The 25,951-nt window shown below is 45.5% G+C and overlaps 2 protein-coding genes across 4 annotated transcripts in view; both read right to left on the bottom strand.

Annotated features, from left to right (window-relative positions):
- Positions 1–4,392: 4,392 nt before the first annotated feature.
- On the bottom strand, positions 4,393–11,556 carry smx5. Its single transcript, XM_031822312.1, has 5 exons — positions 11,427–11,556; positions 10,996–11,063; positions 7,985–8,015; positions 7,840–7,899; positions 4,393–5,008 (listed from the first exon to the last, which is right to left on the bottom strand). Exons 1-5 carry the CDS (start codon positions 11,427–11,429, stop codon positions 4,883–4,885), a joined length of 288 nt encoding a protein of 95 aa, XP_031678172.1. The 5' UTR covers positions 11,430–11,556; the 3' UTR covers positions 4,393–4,882.
- Positions 11,557–13,569: 2,013 nt separating this feature from the next.
- Positions 13,570–25,951, bottom strand: part of inpp5d (inositol polyphosphate-5-phosphatase D) — a 52,937-nt gene continuing 40,555 nt past the window's right edge. For 2 of the 3 annotated variants that reach the window (XM_031822313.1, XM_031822314.1), the window contains 12 exons: positions 24,907–25,015; positions 24,038–24,126; positions 22,857–22,938; positions 22,660–22,749; positions 22,363–22,473; positions 18,222–18,301; positions 18,012–18,099; positions 16,189–16,335; positions 16,029–16,095; positions 15,697–15,930; positions 14,903–15,372; positions 13,570–14,289 (listed from right to left, as the gene is read on the bottom strand). In XM_031822313.1, the coding sequence (XP_031678173.1) occupies positions 14,240–14,289; positions 14,903–15,372; positions 15,697–15,930; positions 16,029–16,095; positions 16,189–16,335; positions 18,012–18,099; positions 18,222–18,301; positions 22,363–22,473; positions 22,660–22,749; positions 22,857–22,938; positions 24,038–24,126; positions 24,907–25,015 (1,617 nt within the window). In that variant the 3' untranslated portion in view covers positions 13,570–14,239. The remainder of the gene's footprint in view (positions 14,290–14,902; positions 15,373–15,696; positions 15,931–16,028; positions 16,096–16,188; positions 16,336–18,011; positions 18,100–18,221; positions 18,302–22,362; positions 22,474–22,659; positions 22,750–22,856; positions 22,939–24,037; positions 24,127–24,906; positions 25,016–25,951) is intronic. The other variant, XR_004209625.1, reaches the window with a different exon arrangement.

Here is a 25,951-nt window from a genome sequence, read left to right on the forward strand (position 1 = left end):
AGAGTAGCTGCTGCCTTGGCAGGAACTAACGGGGATCCATAATAAACCCCAGGAAGAGTAGCCGCTGCCTTGGCAGGAACTAATGGGGATCCATAATAAACCCCAGGAAGAGTAGCTGCTGCCTTGGCAGGAACTAATGGGGATCCATAATAAACCCCAGGAAGAGTAGCTGCTGCCTTGGCAGGAACTAATGGGGATCCATAATAAACCCCAGGAAGAGTAGCTGCTGCCTTGGCAGGAACTAATGGGGATCCCTAATAAACCCCAGGAAGAGTAGCTGCTGCCTTGGCAGGAACTAATGGGGATCCATAATAAACCCCAGGAAGAGTAGCTGCTGCCTTGGCAGGAACTAATGGGGATCCATAATAAACCCCAGGAAGAGTAGCTGCTGCCTTGGCAGGAACTAATGGGGATCCATAATAAAGCCCAGGAAGAGTAGCTGCTGCCTGGAACTAATGGGGATCCATAATAAACCCCAGGAAGAGTAGCTGCTGCCTGGAACTAATGGGGATCCCTAATAAACCCCAGGAAGAGTAGCTGCTGCCTTGGCAGGAACTAATGAGGATCCATAATAAACCCCAGGAAGAGTAGCTGCTGCCTTGGCAGGAACTAATGAGTATCCATAATAAACCCCAGGAAGAGTAGCTGCTGCCTTGGCAGGAACTAATGGGGATCCCTAATAAACCCCAGGAAGAGTAGCTGCTGCCTTGTCAGGAACTAATGGGGATCCATAATAAACCCCAGGAAGAGTAGCTGCTGCCTTGACAGGAACTAATGGGGATCCATAATAAACCCCAGGAAGAGTAGCTGCTGCCTTGGCAGGAACTAATGGGGATCCATAATAAACCCCAGGAAGAGTAGCTGCTGCCTTGCAGGAACTAATGGGGATCCATAATAAACCACAGGAAGAGTAGCTGCTGCCTTGTCAGGAACTAATGTGGATCCATAATAAACCCCAGGAAGAGTAGCTGCTGCCTTGTCAGGAACTAATGGGGATCCATAATAAACCCCAGGAAGAGTAGCTGCTGCCTTGTCAGGAACTAATGGGGATCCATAATAAACCCCAGGAAGAGTAGCTGCTGCCTTGGCAGGAACTAATGGGGATCCATAATAAACCACAGGAAGAGTAGCTGCTGCCTTGTCAGGAACTAATGGGGATCCCTAATAAACCCCAGGAAGAGTAGCTGCTGCCTTGACAGGAACTAATGGGGATCCATAATAAACCCCAGGAAGAGTAGCTGCTGCCTTGTCAGGAACTAATGGGGATCCATAATAACCCCAGGAAGAGTAGCTGCTGCCTTGGCAGGAACTAATGGGGATCCATAATAAACCACAGGAAGAGTAGCTGCTGCCTTGTCAGGAACTAATGGGGATCCCTAATAAACCCCCAGGAAGAGTAGCTGCTGCCTTGACAGGAACTAATGGGGATCCATAATAAACCCCAGGAAGAGTAGCTGCTGCCTTGTCAGGAACTAATGTGGATCCATAATAAACCCCAGGAAGAGTAGCTGCTGCCTTGGCAGGAACTAATGGGGATCCATAATAAACCCCAGGAAGAGTAGCTGCTGCCTTGGCAGGAACTAATGGGGATCCATAATAAACCCCAGGAAGAGTAGCTGCTGCCTTGGCAGGAACTAATGGGGATCCATAATAAACCCCAGGAAGAGTAGCTGCTGCCTTGACAGGAACTAATGGGGATCCATAATAAACCCCAGGAAGAGTAGCTGCTGCCTTGGCAGGAACTAGTGGGGATCCATAATAAACCCCAGGAAGAGTAGCTGCTGCCTTGGCAGGAACTAGTGGGGATCCATAATAAACCCCAGGAAGAGTAGCTGCTGCCTTGGCAGGAACTAATGGGGATCCATAATAAACCCCAGGAAGAGTAGCTGCTGCCTTGGCAGGAACTAGTGGGGATCCATAATAAACCCCAGGAAGAGTAGCTGCTGCCTTGGCAGGAACTAGTGGGGATCCATAATAAACCCCAGGAAGAGTAGCTGCTGCCTTGGCAGGAACTAATGGGGATCCATAATAAACCCCAGGAAGAGTAGCTGCTGCCTTGGCAGGAACTAATGGGGATCCATAATAAACCCCAGGAAGAGTAGCTGCTGCCTTGGCAGGAACTAATGGGGATCCATAATAAACCCCAGGAAGAGTAGCTGCTGCCTTGGCAGGAACTAATGGGGATCCATAATAAACCCCAGGAAGAGTAGCTGCTGCCTTGGCAGGAACTAATGGGGATCCATAATAAACCCCAGGAAGAGTAGCTGCTGCCTTGGCAGGAACTAATGGGGATCCATAATAAACCCCAGGAAGAGTAGCTGCTGCCTTGGCAGGAACTAATGGGGATCCATAATAAACCCCAGGAAGAGTAGCTGCTGCCTTGGCAGGAACTAATGGGGATCCATAATAAACCCCAGGAAGAGTAGCTGCTGCCTTGGCAGGAACTAATGGGGATCCATAATAAACCCCAGGAAGAGTAGCTGCTGCCTTGGCAGGAACTAATGGGGATCCATAATAAACCCCAGGAAGAGTAGCTGCTGCCTTGGCAGGAACTAATGGGGATCCATAATAAACCCCAGGAAGAGTAGCTGCTGCCTTGACAGGAACTAATGGGGATCCATAATAAACCCCAGGAAGAGTAGCTGCTGCCTTGACAGGAACTAATGGGGATCCATAATAAACCCCAGGAAGAGTAGCTGCTGCCTTGGCAGGAACTAATGGGATCCATAATAAACCCCAGGAAGAGTAGCTGCTGCCTTGGCAGGAACTAATGGGGATCCATAATAAACCACAGGAAGAGTAGCTGCTGCCTTGTCAGGAACTAATGTGGATCCATAATAAACCCCAGGAAGAGTAGCTGCTGCCTTGTCAGGAACTAATGGGGATCCATAATAAACCCCAGGAAGAGTAGCTGCTGCCTTGTCAGGAACTAATGTGGATCCATAATAAACCCCAGGAAGAGTAGCTGCTGCCTTGTCAGGAACTAATGTGGATCCATAATAAACCCCAGGAAGAGTAGCTGCTGCCTTGTCAGGAACTAATGGGGATCCATAATAAACCCCAGGAAGAGTAGCTGCTGCCTTGGCAGGAACTAATGGGGATCCATAATAAACCCCAGGAAGAGTAGCTGCTGCCTTGTCAGGAACTAATGGGGATCCCTAATAAACCCCAGGAAGAGTAGCTGCTGCCTTGACAGGAACTAATGGGGATCCATAATAAACCCCAGGAAGAGTAGCTGCTGCCTTGTCAGGAACTAATGGGGATCCATAATAAACCCCAGGAAGAGTAGCTGCTGCCTTGGCAGGAACTAATGGGGATCCATAATAAACCACAGGAAGAGTAGCTGCTGCCTTGTCAGGAACTAATGGGGATCCCTAATAAACCCCAGGAAGAGTAGCTGCTGCCTTGACAGGAACTAATGGGGATCCATAATAAACCCCAGGAAGAGTAGCTGCTGCCTTGTCAGGAACTAATGTGGATCCATAATAAACCCCAGGAAGAGTAGCTGCTGCCTTGGCAGGAACTAATGGGGATCCATAATAAACCCCAGGAAGAGTAGCTGCTGCCTTGGCAGGAACTAATGGGGATCCATAATAAACCCCAGGAAGAGTAGCTGCTGCCTTGGCAGGAACTAATGGGGATCCATAATAAACCCCAGGAAGAGTAGCTGCTGCCTTGACAGGAACTAATGGGGATCCATAATAAACCCCAGGAAGAGTAGCTGCTGCCTTGGCAGGAACTAATGGGGATCCATAATAAACCCCAGGAAGAGTAGCTGCTGCCTTGGCAGGAACTAATGGGGATCCATAATAAACCCCAGGAAGAGTAGCTGCTGCCTTGTCAGGAACTAATGGGGATCCATAATAAACCCCAGGAAGAGTAGCTGCTGCCTTGGCAGGAACTAGTGGGGATCCATAATAAACCCCAGGAAGAGTAGCTGCTGCCTTGACAGGAACTAATGGGGATCCATAATAAACCCCAGGAAGAGTAGCTGCTGCCTTGTCAGGAACTAATGGGGATCCATAATAAACCCCAGGAAGAGTAGCTGCTGCCTTGGCAGGAACTAATGGGGATCCATAATAAACCCCAGGAAGAGTAGCTGCTGCCAAGGCAGGAACTAATGGGGATCCATAATAAACCCCAGGAAGAGTAGCTGCTGCCTTGGCAGGAACTAATGTGGATCCATAATAAACCCCAGGAAGAGTAGCTGCTGCCAAGGCAGGAACTAATGGGGATCCATAATAAACCCCAGGAAGAGTAGCTGCTGCCAAGGCAGGAACTAATGGGGATCCATAATAAATACATACAAATAAAGACTGTATAAAATAATAAATAGAAACTTTAGTGACCATCCTTCAGGCGCATTGTATTCAAACGAGTGGACAATAAGAACAGGATTTAAACAAGGTTTATTTACACAACAAAAAGGGCGATGTAAATAACATGAGTCTTACAAAACTCAAAACTGGTTTTTAGAAAGGAAAAAGAGCAGAGAATATTCTCTTCAGAAGGAGAACATATTCATTCTGGACACCACTTCTCAAGGACATCAATAAAATAAAAACAGGCAGAATCTGGTCGTTTCTGACATCAGCAAATAGTGGCGCTGTGTAGAACAGAGAAATTAAAGTATTGGAGGTCCAAATGTTTTACAAAACAGGAGGGTAAAAGCAAAGTGCTGGGAGACCTTCGTCGGCATTTGAGGTAAGTGACACTGCAGCACCAATGTGGCAAAATAGGTTCGACAAGGAACACATCAGGGGCGTCTATGCAAACAGATTTAATTTTGATACCCGAATGATTGCTTACACCGAACTAAAACATCTGTCCATCTTCCAAACCCCCCCCCCCCCCCCGAGCCATGATGTCATGTGTTAAAGCATCATTGCTTCTGCTGCAGTGCCTCCTTGCGAGCAGCGTCCTGTAACAGCTGAGTGTCAACCTCATCTGCAGGCAGTTGGACGTACCGCACCACAGAGCCTCGGATGAAACAGTTCTTCACTGATAACTGGTGACAGAAGATAACAGAACAGGATTAGACAAACAGGCTGAATTGATCACTTTAGAGAGGGGGGGGGACAGGCTGAAGTGATCACTTTAGAGAGGGGGGGGGGGGGGGGACAGGCTGAAGTGATCACTTTAGAGAGGGGGGGGGGGGGGGGACAGGCTGAATTGATCACTTTAGAGAGGGGGGGGGGACAGGCTGAATTGATCACTTTAGAGAGGGGGGGGGGGGACAGGCTGAATTGATCACTTTAGAGAGGGGGGGGGGAAACAGGCTGAATTGATCACTTTAGAGAGAGGGGGGGGGGACAGGCTGAATTGATCACTTTAGAGAGAGGGGGGGGGACAGGCTGAATTGATCACTGTAGAGAGAGGGGGGGGGGGACAGGCTGAATTGATCACTTTAGAGAGGGGGGGGGGGACAGGCTGAATTGATCACTTTAGAGAGAGGGGGGGGGGACAGGCTGAATTGATCACTTTAGAGAGAGAGGGGGGGGGACAGGCTGAATTGATCACTTTAGAGAGGGGGGGTAAACAGGCTGAATTGATCACTTTAGAGAGAGGGGGGGAAACAGGCTGAATTGATCACTTTAGAGAGAGGGGGGGGACAGGCTGAATTGATCACTTTAGAGAGAGGGGGGGAAACAGGCTGAATTGATCACTTTAGAGAGAGGGGGGGGACAGGCTGAATTGATCACTTTAGAGAGGGGGGGGAAACAGGCTGAATTGATCACTTTAGAGAGGGGGGGAAACAGGCTGAATTGATCACTTTAGAGAGGGGGGGGAAACAGGCTGAATTGATCACTTTAGAGAGAGGGGGGGGGGGGCAGGCTGAATTGATCACTTTAGAGAGGGGGGGGACAGGCTGAATTGATCACTTTAGAGAGAGGGGGGGGGGGGCAGGCTGAATTGATCACTTTAGAGAGAGTGGGGGGACATGCTGAATTGATCACTTTAGAGAGAGGGGGGGGGGGACAGGCTGAATTGATCACTTTAGAGAGGGGGGGGGGACAGGCTGAATTGATCACTTTAGAGAGGGGGGGGGGGAACACACAGGAGAACAGTCAATAATCCCTTATTGATTTATTTCACAGCATCATCTGTTCTGAAGATCGTGAGATGGTGAAGGAAGGAATTGGGGTTTTACAGTGCATCCAGTCAATGTCAGAAGCAGAGCTGGTTTCCTAGACACAGATTTAAGCCTAGACCTGGACTACACATTCTGAAAGTATTCTGAACGCCCCTCACAGTTTGTTACAGCCTTATTCAAAAATTGAATTGAAAAAAAAAAAATCCACAATCTACACACGTAATGACAACGTGAAAACAGGTGTAAAAATGTTCGCACATTTAAAAAAAATGAAAAAATACGTATTTACACAGTGCATGTCAGAGCTGAAAACAAGCCACGAGGTAGAAGGAATTGTCCGTAGAGCACTGAGACAGGATTGTGTCGAGGCACAGATCTGGGGAAAGGTACCAAAACATTTCTGCAGCATTGAAGGTCCCCAAGAACACAGTGGACTCCATCATTCTTAAAATGGAAGAAGTTTGGAACCAACAAGACTCTTCCTAGAGCTGATCGCCCGGCCAAACTGAGCAACCAAGGGAGAAGGGCCTTGGTCAGGGAGGTGACCAAGAACCCTATGGTCACTCTGACAGCTCTTCAGAGTTCCCCTGTGGAGATGGGAGAACATTCTAGAAGGACAACCATCTCTACAACACTCCACCAATCAGACCTTTATGGTAGAGTGGCCAGACGGAAGCCACTCCTCAGTAAAAGGCACATGACAGGCGACTTGGAGTTTGTCAGAAGGCACCTAAAGACTCTCAGACCAGGAGAAACAAGGTTCTCTGGTCTGATGAAACCAAGATTAAACTCTTTGGCCTCAATGCCAAGCGTCACGTCTGGAGGAAACCTGGCACCATCCCTACGGTGAAGCATGGTGGTGACAGCATCATGCTGTGGGGCTGTTTTTCAGCAGCAGGGACTAGTCAGGATCGAGGGAAAGATGAACGGAGCAAAGTACAGAGAGATCCTTGATGAAAAGCTGCTACAGAGCCTCAGGTCCTCAGACTGGGGTGAAGGTTCACCTTCCAACAGGACAACAACCCTAAGCACACAGCCAAGACAACGCAGGAGTGGCTTCGGGACAATTGTCTGAATGTCCTTGAGTGGCCCAGCCAGAGCCCGGACTTGAACCCTGTGCAGCGACGCTCCCCATCCAACCTGACAGAGCTTGAGAGGATCTGCAGAGAAGAACGGGAGAAACTCCCCAAATACAAATGTGCCAAGCTTGTAGCGTCCTACCCAAGAAGACTCAAGGCTGTAATCGCTGCCAAAGGTGCCTCAACAAAGTACTGAGTAAAGGGTCTGAATACTTAGGTAAATGTGATCTTGTTTTAAATTTGAATACATTTGCCCCCCCAAAAAAAAGGTTTTTGCTTTGTCATTATGGGGTATTGTGATGTCATTATGGGGTAGTGTGATGTCATTATGGGGTATTGTGATGTCATTATGGGGTATTGTGATGTCATTATGGGGTATTGTGATGTCATTATGGGGTATTGTGATGTCATTATGGAGTATTGTGATGTCATTATGGGGTATTGTGATGTCATTATGGGGTATTGTGATGTCATTATGGGGTAGTGTGTGTAGATTGATGAGGGGGAAACAAAACAATTTAATCAATTTTTATAATAAGGCTGTAACATAAAATGTGGAATGTCAAGGGGGCTGAATTACTTACCCAATGCACTGTAAATAGGGTAAATACAGTATGTCTGGGAAACCAGCCCTATATTGGCCAATGTATGGACAGGACAACTCACCATATGTGGATACTTCTCTGGATCCGTGACACTGATGTCCGTCAGTTTAATGTTCAGGTACTGCAAGAGAAAGAACTACAGTGAGCTCAATGTATTTTTTTTTTTAAAGGTGATGAATGTGGTTTGGGTTGTGTTCTAGTCTTACCTGATCAACAGAGTGAAGTGTTCCACAGATGCTGAAAATAGACAAAGATGTGTAACTTACAAAATCAACATCTGTCATCTCAAGCTTTCAATTGTGAGGTTTTCAGTGCAGGGGGGGGGGGCTTCAGGGACTCCATGACAGACAGGTAAGAGACAAGGACATCCCACCCACATAGTGGACACAGGGTTCTACAGGGGGACCGGGGACACAGGGTTCTACAGGGGGACCGGGGACACAGGGTTCTACAGGGGGACCGGGGACACAGGGTTCTACAGGGGGACCGGGGACACAGGGTTCTACAGGGGGACCGGGGACACAGGGTTCTACAGGGGGACCAGGGACACAGGGTTCTACAGGGGGACCAGGGACACAGGGTTCTACAGGGGGACCAGGGACACAGGGTTCTACAGGGGGACCAGGGACACAGGGTTCTACAGGGGGACCAGGGACACAGGGTTCTACAGGGGGACCAGGGACACAGGGTTCTACAGGGGGACCAGGGACACAGGGTTCTACAGGCGGACCAGGGACACAGGGTTCTACAGGCGGACCAAGGACACAGGGTTCTACAGGCGGACCAAGGACACAGGGTTCTACAGGCGGACCAGGGACACAGGGTTCTACAGGCGGACCAGGGACACAGGGTTCTACAGTGGGACCAGGGTTCTACAGTGGGACCAAGGACACAGGGTTCTACAGTGGTACTCGCATATGCGCCTAAATACTGTGCGACCTGGAAGTTTAATTTAGGAGCTCCTAGAAAAATGAAAGTTTCTAGCTTTATTAATACCTTAAATAGCTTTCACTGTGCTCCTAAATGTCTTTGTCTACATCTTCTAGGTATGAAAACACATTCTCCCAGAGCCCTGTGGCGTGGGCTGACCTTGTGTCACCGGGACTACGGGAAAATGTGTACACTCAATTCTTTGTTTATTTTAATTGCATGTTTTATAAACATATTGATTGTGTATTTTGTGTGCTTCTCACAAAATTAATTTCCATTAAAAATGGTATAGGGTGTTGTCTGCCTTCGTAGACAAAATTGATTTACACCCATCCTTTACAAAAACAACCCTCAGATGAAGGAAAGTAGATAAGCTAGCCAGCAGATCTGACACGTTACACTACAGGGTCGGACAGAGCAGCCATGACGATAACTTAAGCCAACGGCCTGTCCGACCCCGTGGTCCAGCTGTAAGCAAGCGTTCAAGTGGGTCTCTGTTGTAGTAGAAAAGGGAGGAAGGGAAGCGCTACTAAGGTACACAATAGTACATTTTGGTAGATAGAAGGTGCTCTTTGGTAAAAGGGGTAAATTGGTCATCAAAAAGAAAGGAGGACCAAGGCCCTCTTCATGTAATTAATTAAAATGCCTATATTTGTATGGCATGTTCAATAGAATGGCCTTCATCAGGGAGTACAAAAAAAATAATACAATGTCCTCTTTTGATCAGCTTTTCCAATTGGCCCTAATTAGAAGTGGGAGGGGTTACACAATTGATTGGACAACACCTAGTAAGCAATACTATACACATTAAAGGGTGAAATACTGTAGCTATGTGATCATAAAGATACAACTCCAAGCTAGAAGTATCAGGACACTTCTAACCTTAAATATAGTAAAGGTAGTTCTAACCTTAAATATGACTGGGAGAAGTGTCAAGAATAAGAAAGCAATATATTCCCTAGTACACTAGAACACAGCAAAACATGAACAACAACAGTCTAAACATAGCTGAGGGAAATTGAAAAAAAGAGGACATTGTATTCCTTTTTTTTTGTTCTCCCTGACGAAGGCCATGCAGTCGAAACGCGTCGGTTTAAAAAAAAACACAACTTTGTTTCTATTGAACAAATAAAAGCATTTTAATCAATTATATGAAGAGTGCCTTGGTCCTCCTTTCTTTTCGGGTCTCTGTTGTTGTTGTGTTAGACAGCTATTCCCAGAGGAGCAGAAGCCCCAACACTAGTCTTCACTAGTTGCCACAGCAACAGTCATAAATCCCCCTTTTTTATCAGCTATCTTATCATCATCATTTTCCCCATCTATTTTTTTATTTGACAATTTCTCTTCTTAAAATGTGACATTAAACCTAAAAAACACACAGCTAAACTTGAATTAAGACCAAAAATAACATTTTGCATTGCCAATTTTGACTGTGGCAACTAGAGGAAACCACTTCAAGGGGCCAGGGTTCAGGTCTGGAAGCAGTCAATTGTTCCTACATTCTTGCTTTCTGTACTGCAGTTTAACTGACGTCAAGCCCAGAAAGACCATTTCCAGTGATCGCCTCATTGAGAAGACTGATTCGAAAATTGATGACACATCCATTGAATTATTCAAATAATTGTAACGGAGGCTGATTTTATGGGTATTACGACACCACTGTGGGGCTCTATACATGGTCCATGAATCACAATTTGAAAATTACTCAAATTATGCTGCAAAACATTTCTTAGACGCAAACTGAACAAAAAGGGGAGGGACCTAAAAAATAGAAACTGTTTTCTTCCCCAATTCTTTTATACCTCAATGAATGGACTCCTCGTTTGCTAAATTCAACGTATTATACATTACAGTCAGTTATTATCCATTTATCTTCATTACCACAATATACATGATCCCAATTCTTGCTCCAAGATTCCGACAAATTAGAAGAAAAACGACAAAAGTAGATCGTACTGGTTTATTGGTACATTGAACCATGTCGGGCGCCATAGTTTTTTTTAAACGGTGTGTTAAAACATTTCGCTTTTGAGTTTCCAGATTCTCTCACAGCCACAGCGGCTGTTCATCTGCTGGAGGCTTTAACAACCACTCAGACTTCACCTAGCTACTGTTGTAGCCTATATATATTTTAATTAAAAAAATACTTGTTTATTTTTTTGATCAAACGATTTCAGATTTTGTCTAACGAAAACGCGCTATAAAAAAAAGTTAAACGCGTTATAAAACAATGGCGTTATGTGAATTCTGCCACTAACTAGCTGGCCACGAACTAAATAATACAAACCTCAAGTCATTTTTGAGCTCCACCACCACGTCCTTCCCCACCAGGGACTTGAAAAAGGAGTAGAAAAGCTGCAACACAGAAATACACATTTAACCTTAACTAGCTACAGCGTTATGAATCATTGATAGCGTTGGTAGTCTGGCATTCCTTGCGCTAACTAGGAGACCAGGGCCGTAACTTAATGATTTTTATGCAACAATTATTTATAGTAATTACCTAGCTAGCTAGGCTCAAAAGTTTGCTAGCTGATAAACGACATGCTCATTCTACAGACATGCTAGCTGGCCTGAAACCGGTCGTATATGTTTGACTTAACGTTATATAGATGCAGTTAACTATGCGAGTTAAATGATAACTATCAACACACTTTGTAACATCGTAAACGAGATAAAAACGATTACAATATAGCACACTAAACGCAAGATTGTCACCATTTTCAGTTTTCAGCGCTGCTTCCTCGTCTCAGGTTGATGATGTCACGACGATACCATTTGGTCGGTTTTAAAATACGTCATGATTGTGGAAGAAACATTTGTGATGCGCGCTGACATTTTCATTAATAAAATCTTATTTTACGCAATTTATTTTATTTTTCTCCTTATGTCATAAATTTATGGACCGAGTAGGATAAGTAGGCTAATTAATGTACTTTTTATATCTTATATGGAGTTACTAAAAGAAGCATAAATTATTATTCTCCAATCCAATGACGTTGCCACTTGATTCTAAATATATCCACAATAATGCAATACTGTTAACATACCAGCAGGTGGTAGCATTTCAAATCAAATTGTATTTGTCACATGCGCGGAACACAACTAGTGTAGTAGACCTTACCTGTGAAATGTTTACTTACAAGCCTCTAACCAACAATGCAGTTCAACAAATAGAGTTAAGAAAATATCTACTAAATAAACTAAAGTATATTTATATATTTTTTAATCAATAAAAAGTAAGAAGAAAATTACCTGTACCGAGTCAATGTGCAGGTGTGTAGGTTTAGTCGAGGTAATTTGTAAAGTGAATATGCACAGGTAATAAACAGTGAGTAGCAGCAGTGTAAAAACTAAATCTATGTAAATAGCCCGGGTGGCCATTTGATTATATGGACAGCAGTCTTATGGCTTGGGGGTAGAAGCTGTTAAGGAGCCTTTTGGTCCTCGACTTGGCGCTCAGGTCCATTGCTGTGCGATAGTAGAGAGAACAGTCTATGACTTGGGGGTAGAAGCTGTTAAGGAGCCTTTTGGTCCTCGACTTGGCGCTCAGGTCCATTGCTGTGCGATAGTAGAGAGAACAGTCTATGGCTTGGGGGTAGAAGCTGTTAAGGAGCCTTTTGGTCCTCGACTTGGCGCTCAGGTTCATTGCTGTGCGATAGTAGAGAGAACAGTCTATGACTTGGGGGTAGAAGCTGTTAAGGAGCCTTTGGGTCCTCGACTTGGCGCTCAGGTCCATTGCTGTGCGATAGTAGAGAGAACAGTCTATGGCTTGGGGGTAGAAGCTGTTAAAGGAGCCTTTTGGTCCTCGACTTGGCGCTCAGGTTCATTGCTGTGCGATAGTAGAGAGAACAGTCTATGACTTGGGGGTAGAAGCTGTTAAGGAGCCTTTGGGTCCTCGACTTGGCGCTCAGGTCCATTGCTGTGCGATAGTAGAGAGAACAGTCTATGACTTGGGGGTAGAAGCTGTTAAGGAGCCTTTTGGTCCTCGACTTGGCGCTCAGGTCCATTGCTGTGCGATAGTAGAGAGAACAGTCTATGACTTGGGGGTAGAAGCTGTTAAGGAGCCTTTTGGTCCTCGACTTGGCGCTCAGGTCCATTGCTGTGCGATAGTAGAGAGAACAGTCTATGGCTTGGGGGTAGAAGCTGTTAAAGGAGCCTTTTGGTCCTCGACTTGGCGCTCAGGTTCATTGCTGTGCGATAGTAGAGAGAACAGTCTATGACTTGGGGGTAGAAGCTGTTAAGGAGCCTTTGGGTCCTCGACTTGGCGCTCAGGTCCATTGCTGTGCGATAGTAGAGAGAACAGTCTATGACTTGGGGGTAGAAGCTGTTAAGGAGCCTTTTGGTCCTCGACTTGGCGCTCAGGTCCATTGCTGTGCGATAGTAGAGAGAACAGTCTATGACTTGGGGGTAGAAGCTGTTAAGGAGCCTTTTGGTCCTCGACTTGGCGCTCAGGTCCATTGCTGTGCGATAGTAGAGAGAACAGTCTATGACTTGGGTGACTGGAGTCTTATTTTATATATATATATATTTTTTCTTGGTGGTAGATCAGCTTTAATAGTGCAGATAGATTGTAGCTTCCATCAATGTCATTGTCTGCATCATTTCCAATCCCCCATATTTATTTTATTGCAAATATACACACACACACTACCGGTCAAAAGTTTTAGAACACTCTCGATGGTGCAGCTGTATAACTTTTTTGAGGATCTGGGGACCCCGTGTCAAATCTTTTCAGTCTCCTAAAAAAAATATATAATGGATAGTTGGACACTGGGCTGTCGTAAACTGAATAGTAACTGTGTGCAGATAGACAGGCTCAAAGCAGATGTGATAAATGAATAATTAAATGAAAGGCAGGTGAGTCTGATTCCTTTTAGTTTAATAGTACTGATTTGACCAAACAACAGATACAAGGAACACACATTCAGATTGTTTTCAAAAGTCTTCAAAACGTTTCCTATTATCTAAAGAGTTCTTGTGGTGGTCAACGTCAAAAACAGAACAATGATACCTTGTATAAGGAGGACTCTACAAATACAAATCCACGAGACATGAAGACAATTCCTAAAACGTCTGTGCAAAAACAGAACAATGATACCTTGTATAAGGAGGACTCTACAAATACAAATCCACGAGACATGAAGACAATTCCTAAAACGTCTGTGCAAACACAGAACAATGATACCTTGTATAAGGAGGACTCTACAAATACAAATCCACGAGACATGAAGACAATTCCTAAAACGTCTGTGCAAAAACAGAACAATGATACCTTGTATAAGGAGGACTCTACAAATACAAATCCACGAGACATGAAGACAATTCCTAAAATGTCTTATGGACTTCCAGTAATATAGTCTAACGAAAATGGAAAAGGAACGACGAGTTTGTACAGAAACATGTTTTTGGGAGAGTCAGTGAGACGTGAGTCGTGGAGTGACTGGGTGAGACGTTGTATTGAGTTATCATCTGTCACTAGCACCCCCATTTAACATCTCATTTCCAACGTCTAGGACAGGAGCAGACAGTCATTTCACTGAACGGCCCATCTTCGAGGGTTGAGTTGTTTCATGAAGAGCTGGGGGGGGGGGGGGGACAAGAGAAATGTTTTCAACTACAGAAAGAAAGGCCATGTTGGTTTTCATCAGCCTGTTGTGCCTGTTACAGTTTAATGTACATACCTCTTCCTCTACGGTATCCTTAGTTTAAAAACATGACCACAGAAGCTATTAGCAACTTGGTTGCCTGATATGTGAACAGAGGCTGGTTGCCTGATATGTGAACAGAGGCTGGTTGCCTGATATGTGAACAGAGGCTGGTTGCCTGATATGTGAACAGAGGCTGGTTGCCTGATATGTGAACAGAGGCTGGTTGCCTGATATGTGAACAGAGGCTGGTTGCCTGATATGTGAACAGAGGCTGGTTGCCTGATATGTGAACAGAGGCTGGTTGCCTGATATGTGAACAGAGGCTGGTTGCCTGATATGTGAACAGAGGCTGGTTGCCTGATATGTGAACAGAGGCTGGTTGCCTGATATGTGAACAGAGGCTGGTTGCCTGATATGTGAACAGAGGCTGGTTGCCTGATATGTGAACAGAGGCTGGTTGCCTGATATGTGAACAGAGGCTGGTTGCCTGATATATGAACAGAGGCTGGTTGCCTGATATGTGAACAGAGGGTGGAGTCTAACCTTCTTTGGGGAGGGGCTGGATGGGCCTTGAAGTTGGGCGGAGTTTGCTGGGCAGCTCCGAGCTGTCTCGGTAGTCTCTGGGCTTAGTGGGCGTGGCCTCCGCCTGGCCTGGGCGGGACTTCATGGGCAGTGGCGGCTTATTGGCCATTAGTACCATGCCCCCCTCGGAGCGTGACGGTTTCACAGGGTTCTTGGTGTAGGCCAGGGGATGGAGGGAGGTGAAGGAGGTAGGGCCGGAAGACGGGGGCTTGGTCTCAGAACAGGTGTAAGAGCGGTTACGCGGGGTGGGGACCGGGGGGCGGTCAGGGTCCTGGTCAGAGGGTTTGGGGAAGGAGAAGTAGGGGTCTGGAGCGGTCAGGTGGTCCTTGGAGGACTGAGGGTCTGGTGAGTCTTTAGCTCCTCCTCCAGACTTTCCCATGGAGCCGTACAGGGGGTTGTCAAACATCTCCGCTGGCTTCCCGTCCTCACCCCTGGAAGACAGGACACACAGGTCATTCAGAGTTCAGCTTCACAGACTCACAATGAGGTATCAATTCATCTCTTCACTCTCAGTACATTGTCTACTCTGTGAGGGAAATAGAAAGCAATATTGTTCAGTCCCAAGTATGCCTAAATAACGTGAATCCACATATTAGAAGTCCTCAACAAATTCCCTCCAATTTACCAAGTCGTCGTTCTCCCGGACTGAAAATATATATCAAAGGAGTTCAGTCTGTGTTCGAGAAAACCCCGGCCTGTCAGAGAGTTTGTAAAACTATAAAAAGTAGATGTTTTTTTTTGTTTGCTTAACGTACACATTGTCCAGTGCTTTTCCTGTGGGGCTTCGCACAGCGCTGTGGTCGTAGACAGTCTTCCTGGGAAAGATGGGCGTCTGGTCTTTGCCCCCGTGCCCACCGACACCCCCACCTCCGGAGCCTGATCTGAGGGACATGCTGTAGCTCCAGCCCCTGTCTGTCACACCTACAGACTTGTAGCCCACCCCCATGTAACTGGGGTTGGTGATATCAGTGGGATGAGGAAAAGCGAACCTATTGAACAGGAGAAATAACCAGATGTCCTGATCTCACGATTGAACTGAGATCACAAGATTGTAAAATAGCGATGAGTGAAGAGAGAGACTGCTCACTTGTTGTTGGGATCCACTCCTTTTCCTTTTGGGACACCAGAATCATCCCTTTCCACTTGGATGAAATCTGAAAAAGGAGGAGTGTGTTTAGCAACAAGAGAAAACATCATTTTGTTGAGACATCAGTGGTACACTATGACATTGGTTCTCAGCCTCTCACCGTATAACTTCTCGGTCTGTTTGCCCCCAGAAGTACGCAGTTGTACTCCCCCTGTCAGGGTGCCTGTCCGCTCGCCGTGGTGCGTCAGCGTCACCTGGAACTCTGTGTAGGAGGACTCTGCCGCTCGCAGAGCCACACAGCCCTCTCCTGTAGGGATGACACCATGTCAGGGAGCAGGAGAAGGAGGAGGAGGAGAGAAGAGGGAATAAGTGGAGAAGAGGAGGAGGACAGAAGAGGAGGAGGACAAAAGAGAAAAGGAGGGGAGGAGGAGAGAAGAGGAGAGGAGGAGAGTAGAGGAGAGGAGGAGAGAAGGGGAGAGGAGGAGAGAAGTGGAGGAGAGAAGGGTAGGAGGAGAGAAAGGGAGGAGAGAAGAGAAGAGGAGGAGGAGAGAAGAGGAGGGGGAGGAGAGAAGATGCGAGCAGAAGAGGAGGAGGAGAGAAAAGAAGAGGAGGAGGAGAGAAGAGAGGAGGGAGAAGAGAAGAGGAGGGGGAGGAGAGAAGAGGAGAATAGGAGGAGAGGAGAATAGGAGTCAAGAAGAGGAGGAGAGAAGAGGGAGGGAAGAGGAGAGGAGGAGGAGAGAAGAGAAGGAGAGAAGATGAGAGGAGAGGAGGAGAGAAGAAGAGGAGAGGAGGATTGGAAGAAGCTGTCTTTTCCTCTCTGAGAGCTAGATGACAGAACTATTCTGAACAAAAGTATAAATACAACATGCAACAATTTCAAAGATTTTACTGAGTTCCAGTTCACAAGGAAATCAGTCAATTGAAATAAATAAATTAGGGCCTAATCTATGGATTTCACATGACTAGGCATGGGCGCAGCCAATCAGAATGAGTCAGAGCAAGACGCAAGAGCAAGACGATGAAAGACAGAGCAAGACGAAGACAGAGCAAGACGATGAAAGACAGAGCTAGAGGAAGACAGAGCAAGACGATGAAAGACAGAGCTAGATGATGAAAGACAGAGCTAGACGATGAAAGACAGAGGTAGAGGAAGAAAGACAGACAGAGCTAGACAAAGACAGAGCTAGACGAAGACAGAGCTAGACGAAGACAGAGATAGACGAAGACAGAGCTAGACGATGAAAGACAGAGCTAGACGATGAAAGACAGAGCTAGACGATGAAAGACAGAGCTAGACGATGAAAGACAGAGCTAGACAAAGACAGAGCTAGACGAAGACAGAGCTAGACGATGAAAGACAGAGGTAGAGGAAGAAAGACAGACAGAGCTAGACGAAGACAGAGCTAGACGAAGACAGAGCTAGACGAAGACAGAGCTAGACGAAGACAGAGCTAGACGAAGACAGACAGAGCTAGACGAAGAAAGACAGAGCTAGAGGAAGAAAGACAGAGCTAGACGAAGACAGAGCTAGACAAAGACAGAGCTAGACGATGAAAGACAGAGCTAGACGATGAAAGACAGAGCTAGACGATGAAAGACAGAGCTAGATGAAGACAGAGCTAGACGAAGACAGAGCTAGACGATGACAGACAGAGCTAGACGATGAAAGACAGATTTCATCCAAGTGGAAAGGGATGATTCTGGTGCCCTGCTTCTTGACACAATGCCAACTTAACCCGAAAGCCAGCTGCACCAATGTTTCGGAGGAAACATCGTACACCTAGTGACCTGGACAATGTGCAGTTGGTGGTATACAGACAAAGACAGTTGTAGACAGACGGAGCTAGACGGAGGTAGATGAAGACAGAACTAGATGATCAAGAGTCACAAACTTAGACTAGTATTTACACCAGCCCAAATGTGGTCTGTGTCATTCTAACAACGAGTCGTTCCAAACAGACCACAGTTGTCCTTCTTTCTCACCATAGGATTCATCACAGTCTGTGGACTTGACACACAGGAGAATGTGCTGATCCAACAGATACTCCGGGTCTGAGATGATAGGGACGAGCTTTAAAAAGACACGACAGGAGTTCAGACACTCAACAACTCTTTTGCATCAAAAATACACCATATTGTAAGACAATTAGCTTTAGTATTGTACTTGAAAGAAGCGTCAAAATGTCAATTTACCTCAACTTGATTTCCAAACCGAACCTTGATGTTCCCATCAGAGTGATCTTGGTTCTCTCCTTCTGAGCTCTTGACAAATTCTGTGGACAGGATGTGTGCAGTTAGCCTGATCCCAGATCTGTTTGTGCCGTATAGCCAAATCCAGTTTGGCATGACAATGAATAGTAAGAGATTGCAAGACAACTAGACCTGGGACCTTGAGGGATATATACTACGTAGATCTGGGACCCTGAGGGATATATACTACGTAGATCTGGGACCTTGAGGGATATATACTACGTAGATCTGGGACCTTGAGGGATATATACTACGTAGATCTGGGACCTTGAGGGATATATACTACGTAGATCTGGAACCTTGAGGGATATATACTACGTAGATCTGGGACCTTGAGGGATATATACTACGTAGATCTGGAACCTTGAGGGATATATACTTTATTTAACCAGGTAGGCTAGTTGAGAACACCTTTATTTAACCAGGTAGGCTAGTTGAGAACAAGTTCTCATTTACAACTGCGACCTGGCAAACTACAACATACAACAAACAACAACACAGAGTTACACATGGAGTAAACAAACATGGAATAAACAAACATACAGTCAACAATACAATAGAGAAAGTCTATATACAGTGTGTGCAAATGACGTAGGATAACGAAGGAAAGGCAATTCATAGGCCATGGTGGCGAAATAATTACAATATAGCAATTAAACACTGGAGTGATTGATGTGTAGAAGATGAGTGTACAAGTAGAGATACTGGGATGCAAAGGAGCAAAATAAATCAAATAGATAACAGTATGGGGATGAGGTAGTTGGATGGGCTATTTACAGATGGGTAATGTACAGGTGCAGTGATCTGTGAGCTGCTCTGACAGTTGGTGCTTAAAGCTAGTGAGGGAGATATGTCTCAGCAGCAGAGAACTGGAAGGAAAGGCGGCCAAAGGAGGAATTGGCTTTGGGGGTGAGCAGTGAAATATATCTGCTGGAGCATGTGCTAAGGGTGGGTGCTGCTATGGTGACCAGTGAGCTGAGATAAGGCAGGGCTTTACCTAGCAAAGACTTATAGATGACCTGGAGCCAGTGGGTTTGGCAACGAATATGTAGCGAGGGCCAGCCAACAGGTCGCAATGGTGGGTAGTATATAGGGCTTTGGTGACAAAACGGATGGCACTGTCATAGACTGCATCCAATTTGCTGAGTAGAGTGTTGGAGGCTATTTTGTAAATGACATTGCCAAAGTCAAGGATTGGTAGGATAGTCAGTTTTACGAGGGTATGTTTGGCAGCATGAGTGAAGGATGCTTTGATGCTGAATAGGAAGCCGATTCTAGATTTTTGGGATTGGAGATGCTTAATGTGAGTCTGGAAGGAGAGTTTACAGTCTAGCCAGACACCTAGGTACTTGTAGTTGTCCACATATTCTAAGTCAGAACCGTCCAGAGTAGTGATGCTGGACGGGCGGGCAGGTGCGGGCAGCGATCGGTTGAAGAGCATGGATTTAGTTTTACTTGCATTTAAGAGCCGTTGGAGGCCACGGAAGGAGAGTTGTATGGCATTGAAGCTCGTCTGGAGATTAGTTAACACAGTGTCCAAAGAAGGGCCAGAAGTATACAGAATGGTGTCGTCTGCGTAGAGGTGGATCAGAGAATCACCAACAGCAAGAGCGACATCATTGATATATACAGAGAAAAGAGTCGGCCCGAGGATGGAACCCTGTGGCACCCCCATAGAGACTGCCAGAGGTCCGGACAACAGGCCCTCCGATTTGACACACTGAACTCTGTCTGATAGTACAGAGTACGGTAGTTGGTGAACCAGGCGAGGCAGTCATTTGAGAAACCAAGGCTGTTGAGTCTGCCGATTAGAAAGTGGTGATTGACAGAGTCGAAAGCCTTGGCCAGGTCGATGAAGACGACTGCACAGTATTGTCTCTTATCGATGGCGGTTATGATATCGTTTAGCGTGGCTGAGGTGCACCCATGACCAGCTCTGAAACCAGATTGCATAGCGGAGAAGGTACGCTGGGATTCGAAATGGTCGGTGTCTGTTTGTTAACTTGGCTTTCGAAGACCTTAGAAAGGCAGGGTAGGATAGATATAGGTCTGTGGCAGTTTGGGTCTGGAGTGTCATGACAGCGGCAGCTTTCCAATCTTTGGGGATCTCAGACGATACGAAAGAGAGGTTGAACAGGCTAGTAATAGGGGTTGCAACAATTTCAGGGGATAATTTTAGAAAGAGAGGGTCCAGATTGTCTAGCCCGGCTGATTTGTAGGGGTCCAGATTTTGCAGCTCTTTCAGAACATCAGCTATCTGGATTTGGGGTAAGGAAAAATGGGGGAGGCTTGGGCAAGTTGCTGTGGGGGGCGCAGGGCTGTTGACCGGGGTAGGGGTGGCCAGGTGGAAAGCATGGCCAGCCGTAGAAAAATGCTAATTGAAATTCTCAGTTATCGGTGTTAACAGTGTTTCCTAGCCACAGTGCACTGGGCAGCTGGGAGGAGGTGCTCTTATTCTCCATGGACTTTACAGTGTCCCAGAACTTTTTTGAGTTTGTGCTACAGGATGCACATTTCTGTTTGAAAAAGCTAGCCTTTGCTTTCCTAACTGCCTGTGTATATTGGTTTCTAACTTCCCTGAAAAGTTGCATGTCGCGATGCTTATGCAGTACACCACAGGATGTTTTTGTGCTGGTCAAGGGCAGACAGGTCTGGAGTGAACCAAGAGCTATATCTGTCCCTGGTTCTACATTTTTTTAATGGGGCTTATTTAATTAAGATGGTGAGGAAAGCACTTTTAAAGAATAACCAGACATCCTCTACTGACGGAATGAGGTTAGTTGATTAGAAAGGCCTGCTCCCTGAGCGTTTGACAGTGATATGAAGGGTGGTCGTTTGACCGCAGACACATTACGGATGCGGTTTTATAAAGCTAGCCAGCATCAGTTAGCTTCACATTCCAGATCAGGCTTCATCCATACTACGAAGGTGGATTATGTCCGTCTGCTACTAACTCTAGCGGGCTTGTAACTGTGTGTGCATGTTGCACATGGGCTAGTTGAACACCAGACCAAAGATGGTACAGTATGAAGATAGGCAGAAGCTGCTTCTCCAAAATAAATCCCCGATCACACTTGTAGGCGATGTTATGGCGATGTTGGCTAGCTATGCTCATGCACAGAAACATGTCATCGGGTCTAACGGTCGACTCTTGCCGAACGAGCATGTGGCACTCTTTCGATATAACGTTTTTGACTAAAATTGACGTTTCAGTTTGTCACGCTCACGAGGTTGGAGTCATAACAAGTTCCACTACTTAATAATCTACATTTTGCCTTTAGCGTTCACGAAAATTAACAACTAAGAAATCATTTTTCACTCCTCTCATTGACTTCTCAAACCCCGGCCTGGTCTGTTTCGCAAAAGCGTTCCCGGAAGTCTCGTGATGTTGCGCCTCTGGGTTCAGAAACTCTGTGGTCGAACTCTTCGTTGAGACAAAAACATCACTTCATAGACAAGTCAGTGCCACATTTACATTTGTGCAGAAATCAAAATGAAAGAAAAGGGATCTTGCAAATTCACCAGACGATGTTGTGAAATAGACTTTTAGAAGGGTCGTCTTTATTTTATTACTTATTGTTAATGCCTTCTTCGGTGTGCTTATGGGGAGGCAGTTAGCCTAGTGGTTAGAGAGTTGTGAGGTGTTCTCAACTGGCCTACCTGGTTAAATAAAGGTGTTCTCAACTAGCCTACCTGGTTAAATAAAGGTGTTCTCAACTAGCCTACCTGGTTAAATAAAGGTGTTCTCAACTAGCCTACCTGGTTAAATAAAGGTGTTCTCAACTAGCCTACCTGGTTAAATAAAGGTGTTCTCAACTGGCCTACCTGGTTAAATAAAGGTGAAATAAATAAATACAATAAATACAATTTAATAAAAGCCTGATCTGGAATGTGAAGCTAACTGAAGCTGGCTAGCTTTATAAAAACCTGAGTAGGTCTAGTTTGCTTCGTACTATAGCACTCAGGCTAGTGTGGAGTCACTATGAGTTAGTCTCCAGTTCAGTTGAAACGCTTGATATGTTTTTAGTGTTATCCTATGATCAACTGACCACTGTGGACAGATGGAAAATGGAAGTAGCCTTACTCTCTAAGCAGCTGGAATGGTATTCGATGAAGAACTTGGTCTTGGACTTTGTCATGAGGGTGGCAACACAGTTCATGAACTTGATCCCACCCTGAGACACACTGTTGGGATCTGGAAAGAAAAGATAGAAAGATCATTGGAAAGGCAGTTGTCTTTGTCCATAGATTTGCACTCGGTAAAACACGAGAACATATTTTTCCGAGGGTAGATCATTTCGTAAAATACAGCGATGTCAGACCCACGTGCATTAGTCACACAGACAGCACGGTGTAGTTGTTGTGAAGTAAAAAACTATACCGTGCTTGGAGACAAACTGTGATGACACTCCGACTTCAAATGTGGAGAAAACTGGAGAGTGGTCACTGGTCATAATGTCATTGGTGCACCCTACAAGAGCGGTTGCAAAATTATAGAATTGGTAATAACATTAACTAAAATGACACATATTTTGTTCGTTAATTGCAATCAATCAATTATCATGGCAGTAGTCTCACCGTATGACTGACAGAACACATGCACCAAAGGGTAGGACCTCCGTAGAACGCGATCACACCATGATGGTAGATTGTATTTAGTCTGCGAGGGAGAAGAATTTATATTTCAGTCGTTCTGAAAAATCAGCATTGGTTTGATGGCAGGCCTATCTAAGACCATGCCATCTTTCTAATAGTGGTTTCAGAGACCCATGTGTGTCCCAAATGGCACCCTTTTCACTATATAGTGCACTACTTTAGACCAGAGCCCTATGGAACCATATTCCCTATATAGTGCACTACTTTAGACCAGAGCCCTATGGAACCATATTCCCTATATAGTGCACTACTTTAGACCAGAGCCCTATGGAACCCTATTCCCTATATAGTGCACTACTTTTGACCAGAGCCCTATAGAACCCTAATCCCTATATAGTACACTACTTTAGACCAAAGCCCTATGGCACCCTATTCCCTATATAGTACACTACTTTAGACCAGAGCCCTATTCCCTATATAGTGCACAACTTTAGACCAGAGCCCTATTCCCTATATAGTGCACTACTTTAGACCAGACCCATATTCCCTATATAGTGCACTACTTTAGACCAGAGCCCTATTCCCTATATAGTGCACTACTTTAGACCAGAGCCCCTATTCCCTATATAGTGCACTACTTTAGACCAGAACCATATTCCCTATATAGTGCGCTACTTTAGACCAGAGCCCTATTCCCTATATAGTGCACTACTTTTGACCAGAGCCCTATGGAACCCTATTCCCTATATAGTACACTACTTTAGACCAGAGCCCTATTCCCTATATAGTACACTACTTTAGACCAGAGCCCTATTCCCTATATAGTGCACTACTTTAGACCAGAGCCGTATTCCCTATATAGTGTACTACTTTAGACCAGAGCCCTATTCCCTATATAGTGCACTACTTTAGACCAGAACCCTATTCCCTATAAAGTGCACTACTTCAGACCAGAACCCTATTCCCTATATAGTGCACTACTTTAGACCAGAGCCCCATGGGCTATGTATGGAATAGGATGCCATTTGGGACTTCCTCTACAAGGTAAAATAATAAACAGCCAAGCTGTGGACTTGTGCTCTCAGATATCTGCTTATTTCCTCTAAGGTATGAGGGCCACCTGTACCATACAGCATCTCAGGAAACAGACACAGTAAACTTACCCCAGTGGCTTTGGCCTTGGTGTAGGCATATTTCTCGCGTGTGTCTCTCTCGAAACGATATGTGGGCGCGAACGTGATCTCCTCCTCATCTGTGATGAGATTAAATAATAAAAAAAATTGAGAGAGATGTCAGAATCACCATTATTTGTCAATTACATGTACCAGGAATTTGACCTGGTGAAGTGGTGCTCAGGAACTAGCTAGCCTATAGTTTACTGGTAGGGCTAGCTAGCCTATAGTTTACTGGTAGGGCTAGCTAGCCTATAGTTTACTCTCTGGTAGGGCTAGCTAGAGTCATGGCTCTGGGGCTAGCTAGCCTATAGTTTACTCTCTGGCAGGGCTAGCTAGCCTATAGTTTACTCTCTGGTAGGGCTAGCTAGCCTATAGTTTACTCTCTGGTAGGGCTAGCTAGCCTATAGTTTACTGGTAGGGCTAGCTAGAGTCATGGCTCTGGGGCTAGCCTATAGTTTACTCTCTGGTAGGGCTAGCTAGCCTATAGTTTACTCTCTGGTAGGCCTAGCTAGAGTCATGGCTCTGGAGCTAGCTAGTCTATAGTTTACTGGTAGGGCTAGCAAGCCTATAGTTTACTCTCTGGTAGGGCTAGCTAGAGTCATGGCTCTGGGGCTAGCAAGCCTATAGTTTACCAAGGCTATCATGCTGTAGATGTGTTCACTCAATGGCTAGTTGTGCCCATTCAATGACCATGGCTTTGACATAGAAATGCATGACTTTCATCAAAATCACTTATCAATGACCACCAATTTCATCCTCACATTTTTCCATACACATCATATAGCCTAGTGAAGTTCAATTTACTTTAATCATAGTTAGCTATGACAGAATGTATGTTGCTAGTGGCCATGTCTTACCATAGTGTAGGAATACCTTCCCCTCTCCTTTCTCAATGGTGAGCTGGTCTCTACACAGCAGTTCCTGGTACTGCTGCTGTTTGATCTTGGTCACGATGCTCTCGGCTTCCTGTTAAGGGAACACAATGCAAAATAGCTGCTCTCTCTTCCTGCACAGTGATGTCATCAGAACAGCACTGTCTCTATTTAGCCTAACTGCTGCTAGAGAAATAGGGAACATGAACTGCATGCTGGCTTTGTCCCAAATGGCACCCTCATCCCTATATTAGTGAACTACTGTAGATCAGGGCCTTTGGTAAAAAAAGTTTTAAAAAGTAGTGCACTCCTCTGGTCCATGTCCTTTACACAACTTGCTTGCTTACGCTTACTTACTTGGTATGTAACAGCACATTCAATAAGCACATGAATACAAATTTAGATGAGCAGTGGTTGAGAGCTGTTGATAGTCGACAAAGCAGTTGAGAGCTGTGTATATTCCGCCCCCAAGCAGACACCTCGACGGCCCTGAAATAACTTTATTAGACTCTATGTAAACTGGAAACCACATATCCTGAGGCTGCATTTATTGTAGCTGGATATTTTAACAAGGCTAATCTGAAAACAAGGCTCCCTACATTTTATCAGCATATCAAATGTGCGACCCGGTCTGGCTAAACTCTGGATCATTGCTACTCTAATTTCCGTGATGCATACAAAGCCCTCCCTCGCCCTCCTTTCGGCAAATCTGACCACGACTCCATTTTGTTGCTCCCAGCCTATAGACAGAAACAAAACAGGAAACGCCCATGCTCAGGACTGTTCAACGGTGGTCCGACCAATCTGATTCCACGCCTCAAGATTGCTTTGATCGCGATATGTTCCGGATAGCATCGGACAACAACATTGATGTATACACTGATTTGGTGAGGGAGTTTATTAGCAAGTGCATGTGGTACCCACAGTGACTATTAAAACCTTCTCCAACCAGAAACCGTGGATTGATGGCAGCATTTGCCAAAACTGAAAGCGTGAACCACTGCTTTTAATCATGACAAGGTGACAAGAA

Source organism: Oncorhynchus kisutch, linkage group LG4 (assembly GCF_002021735.2).
Source record: "Oncorhynchus kisutch isolate 150728-3 linkage group LG4, Okis_V2, whole genome shotgun sequence".
In the NCBI taxonomy this organism is placed as follows: domain Eukaryota; kingdom Metazoa; phylum Chordata; class Actinopteri; order Salmoniformes; family Salmonidae; genus Oncorhynchus; species Oncorhynchus kisutch.

Coding starts and splice junctions, on each gene's coding strand:
- smx5 (XM_031822312.1), bottom strand. Junction 8,016..10,995: donor GAGCTCAAAAATGACTTGAG/GTTTGTATTATT, acceptor GTCTATTTTCAG/CATCTGTGGAACACTTCACT. Junction 7,900..7,984: donor CACTTCACTCTGTTGATCAG/GTAAGACTAGAA, acceptor TTTCTCTTGCAG/TACCTGAACATTAAACTGAC.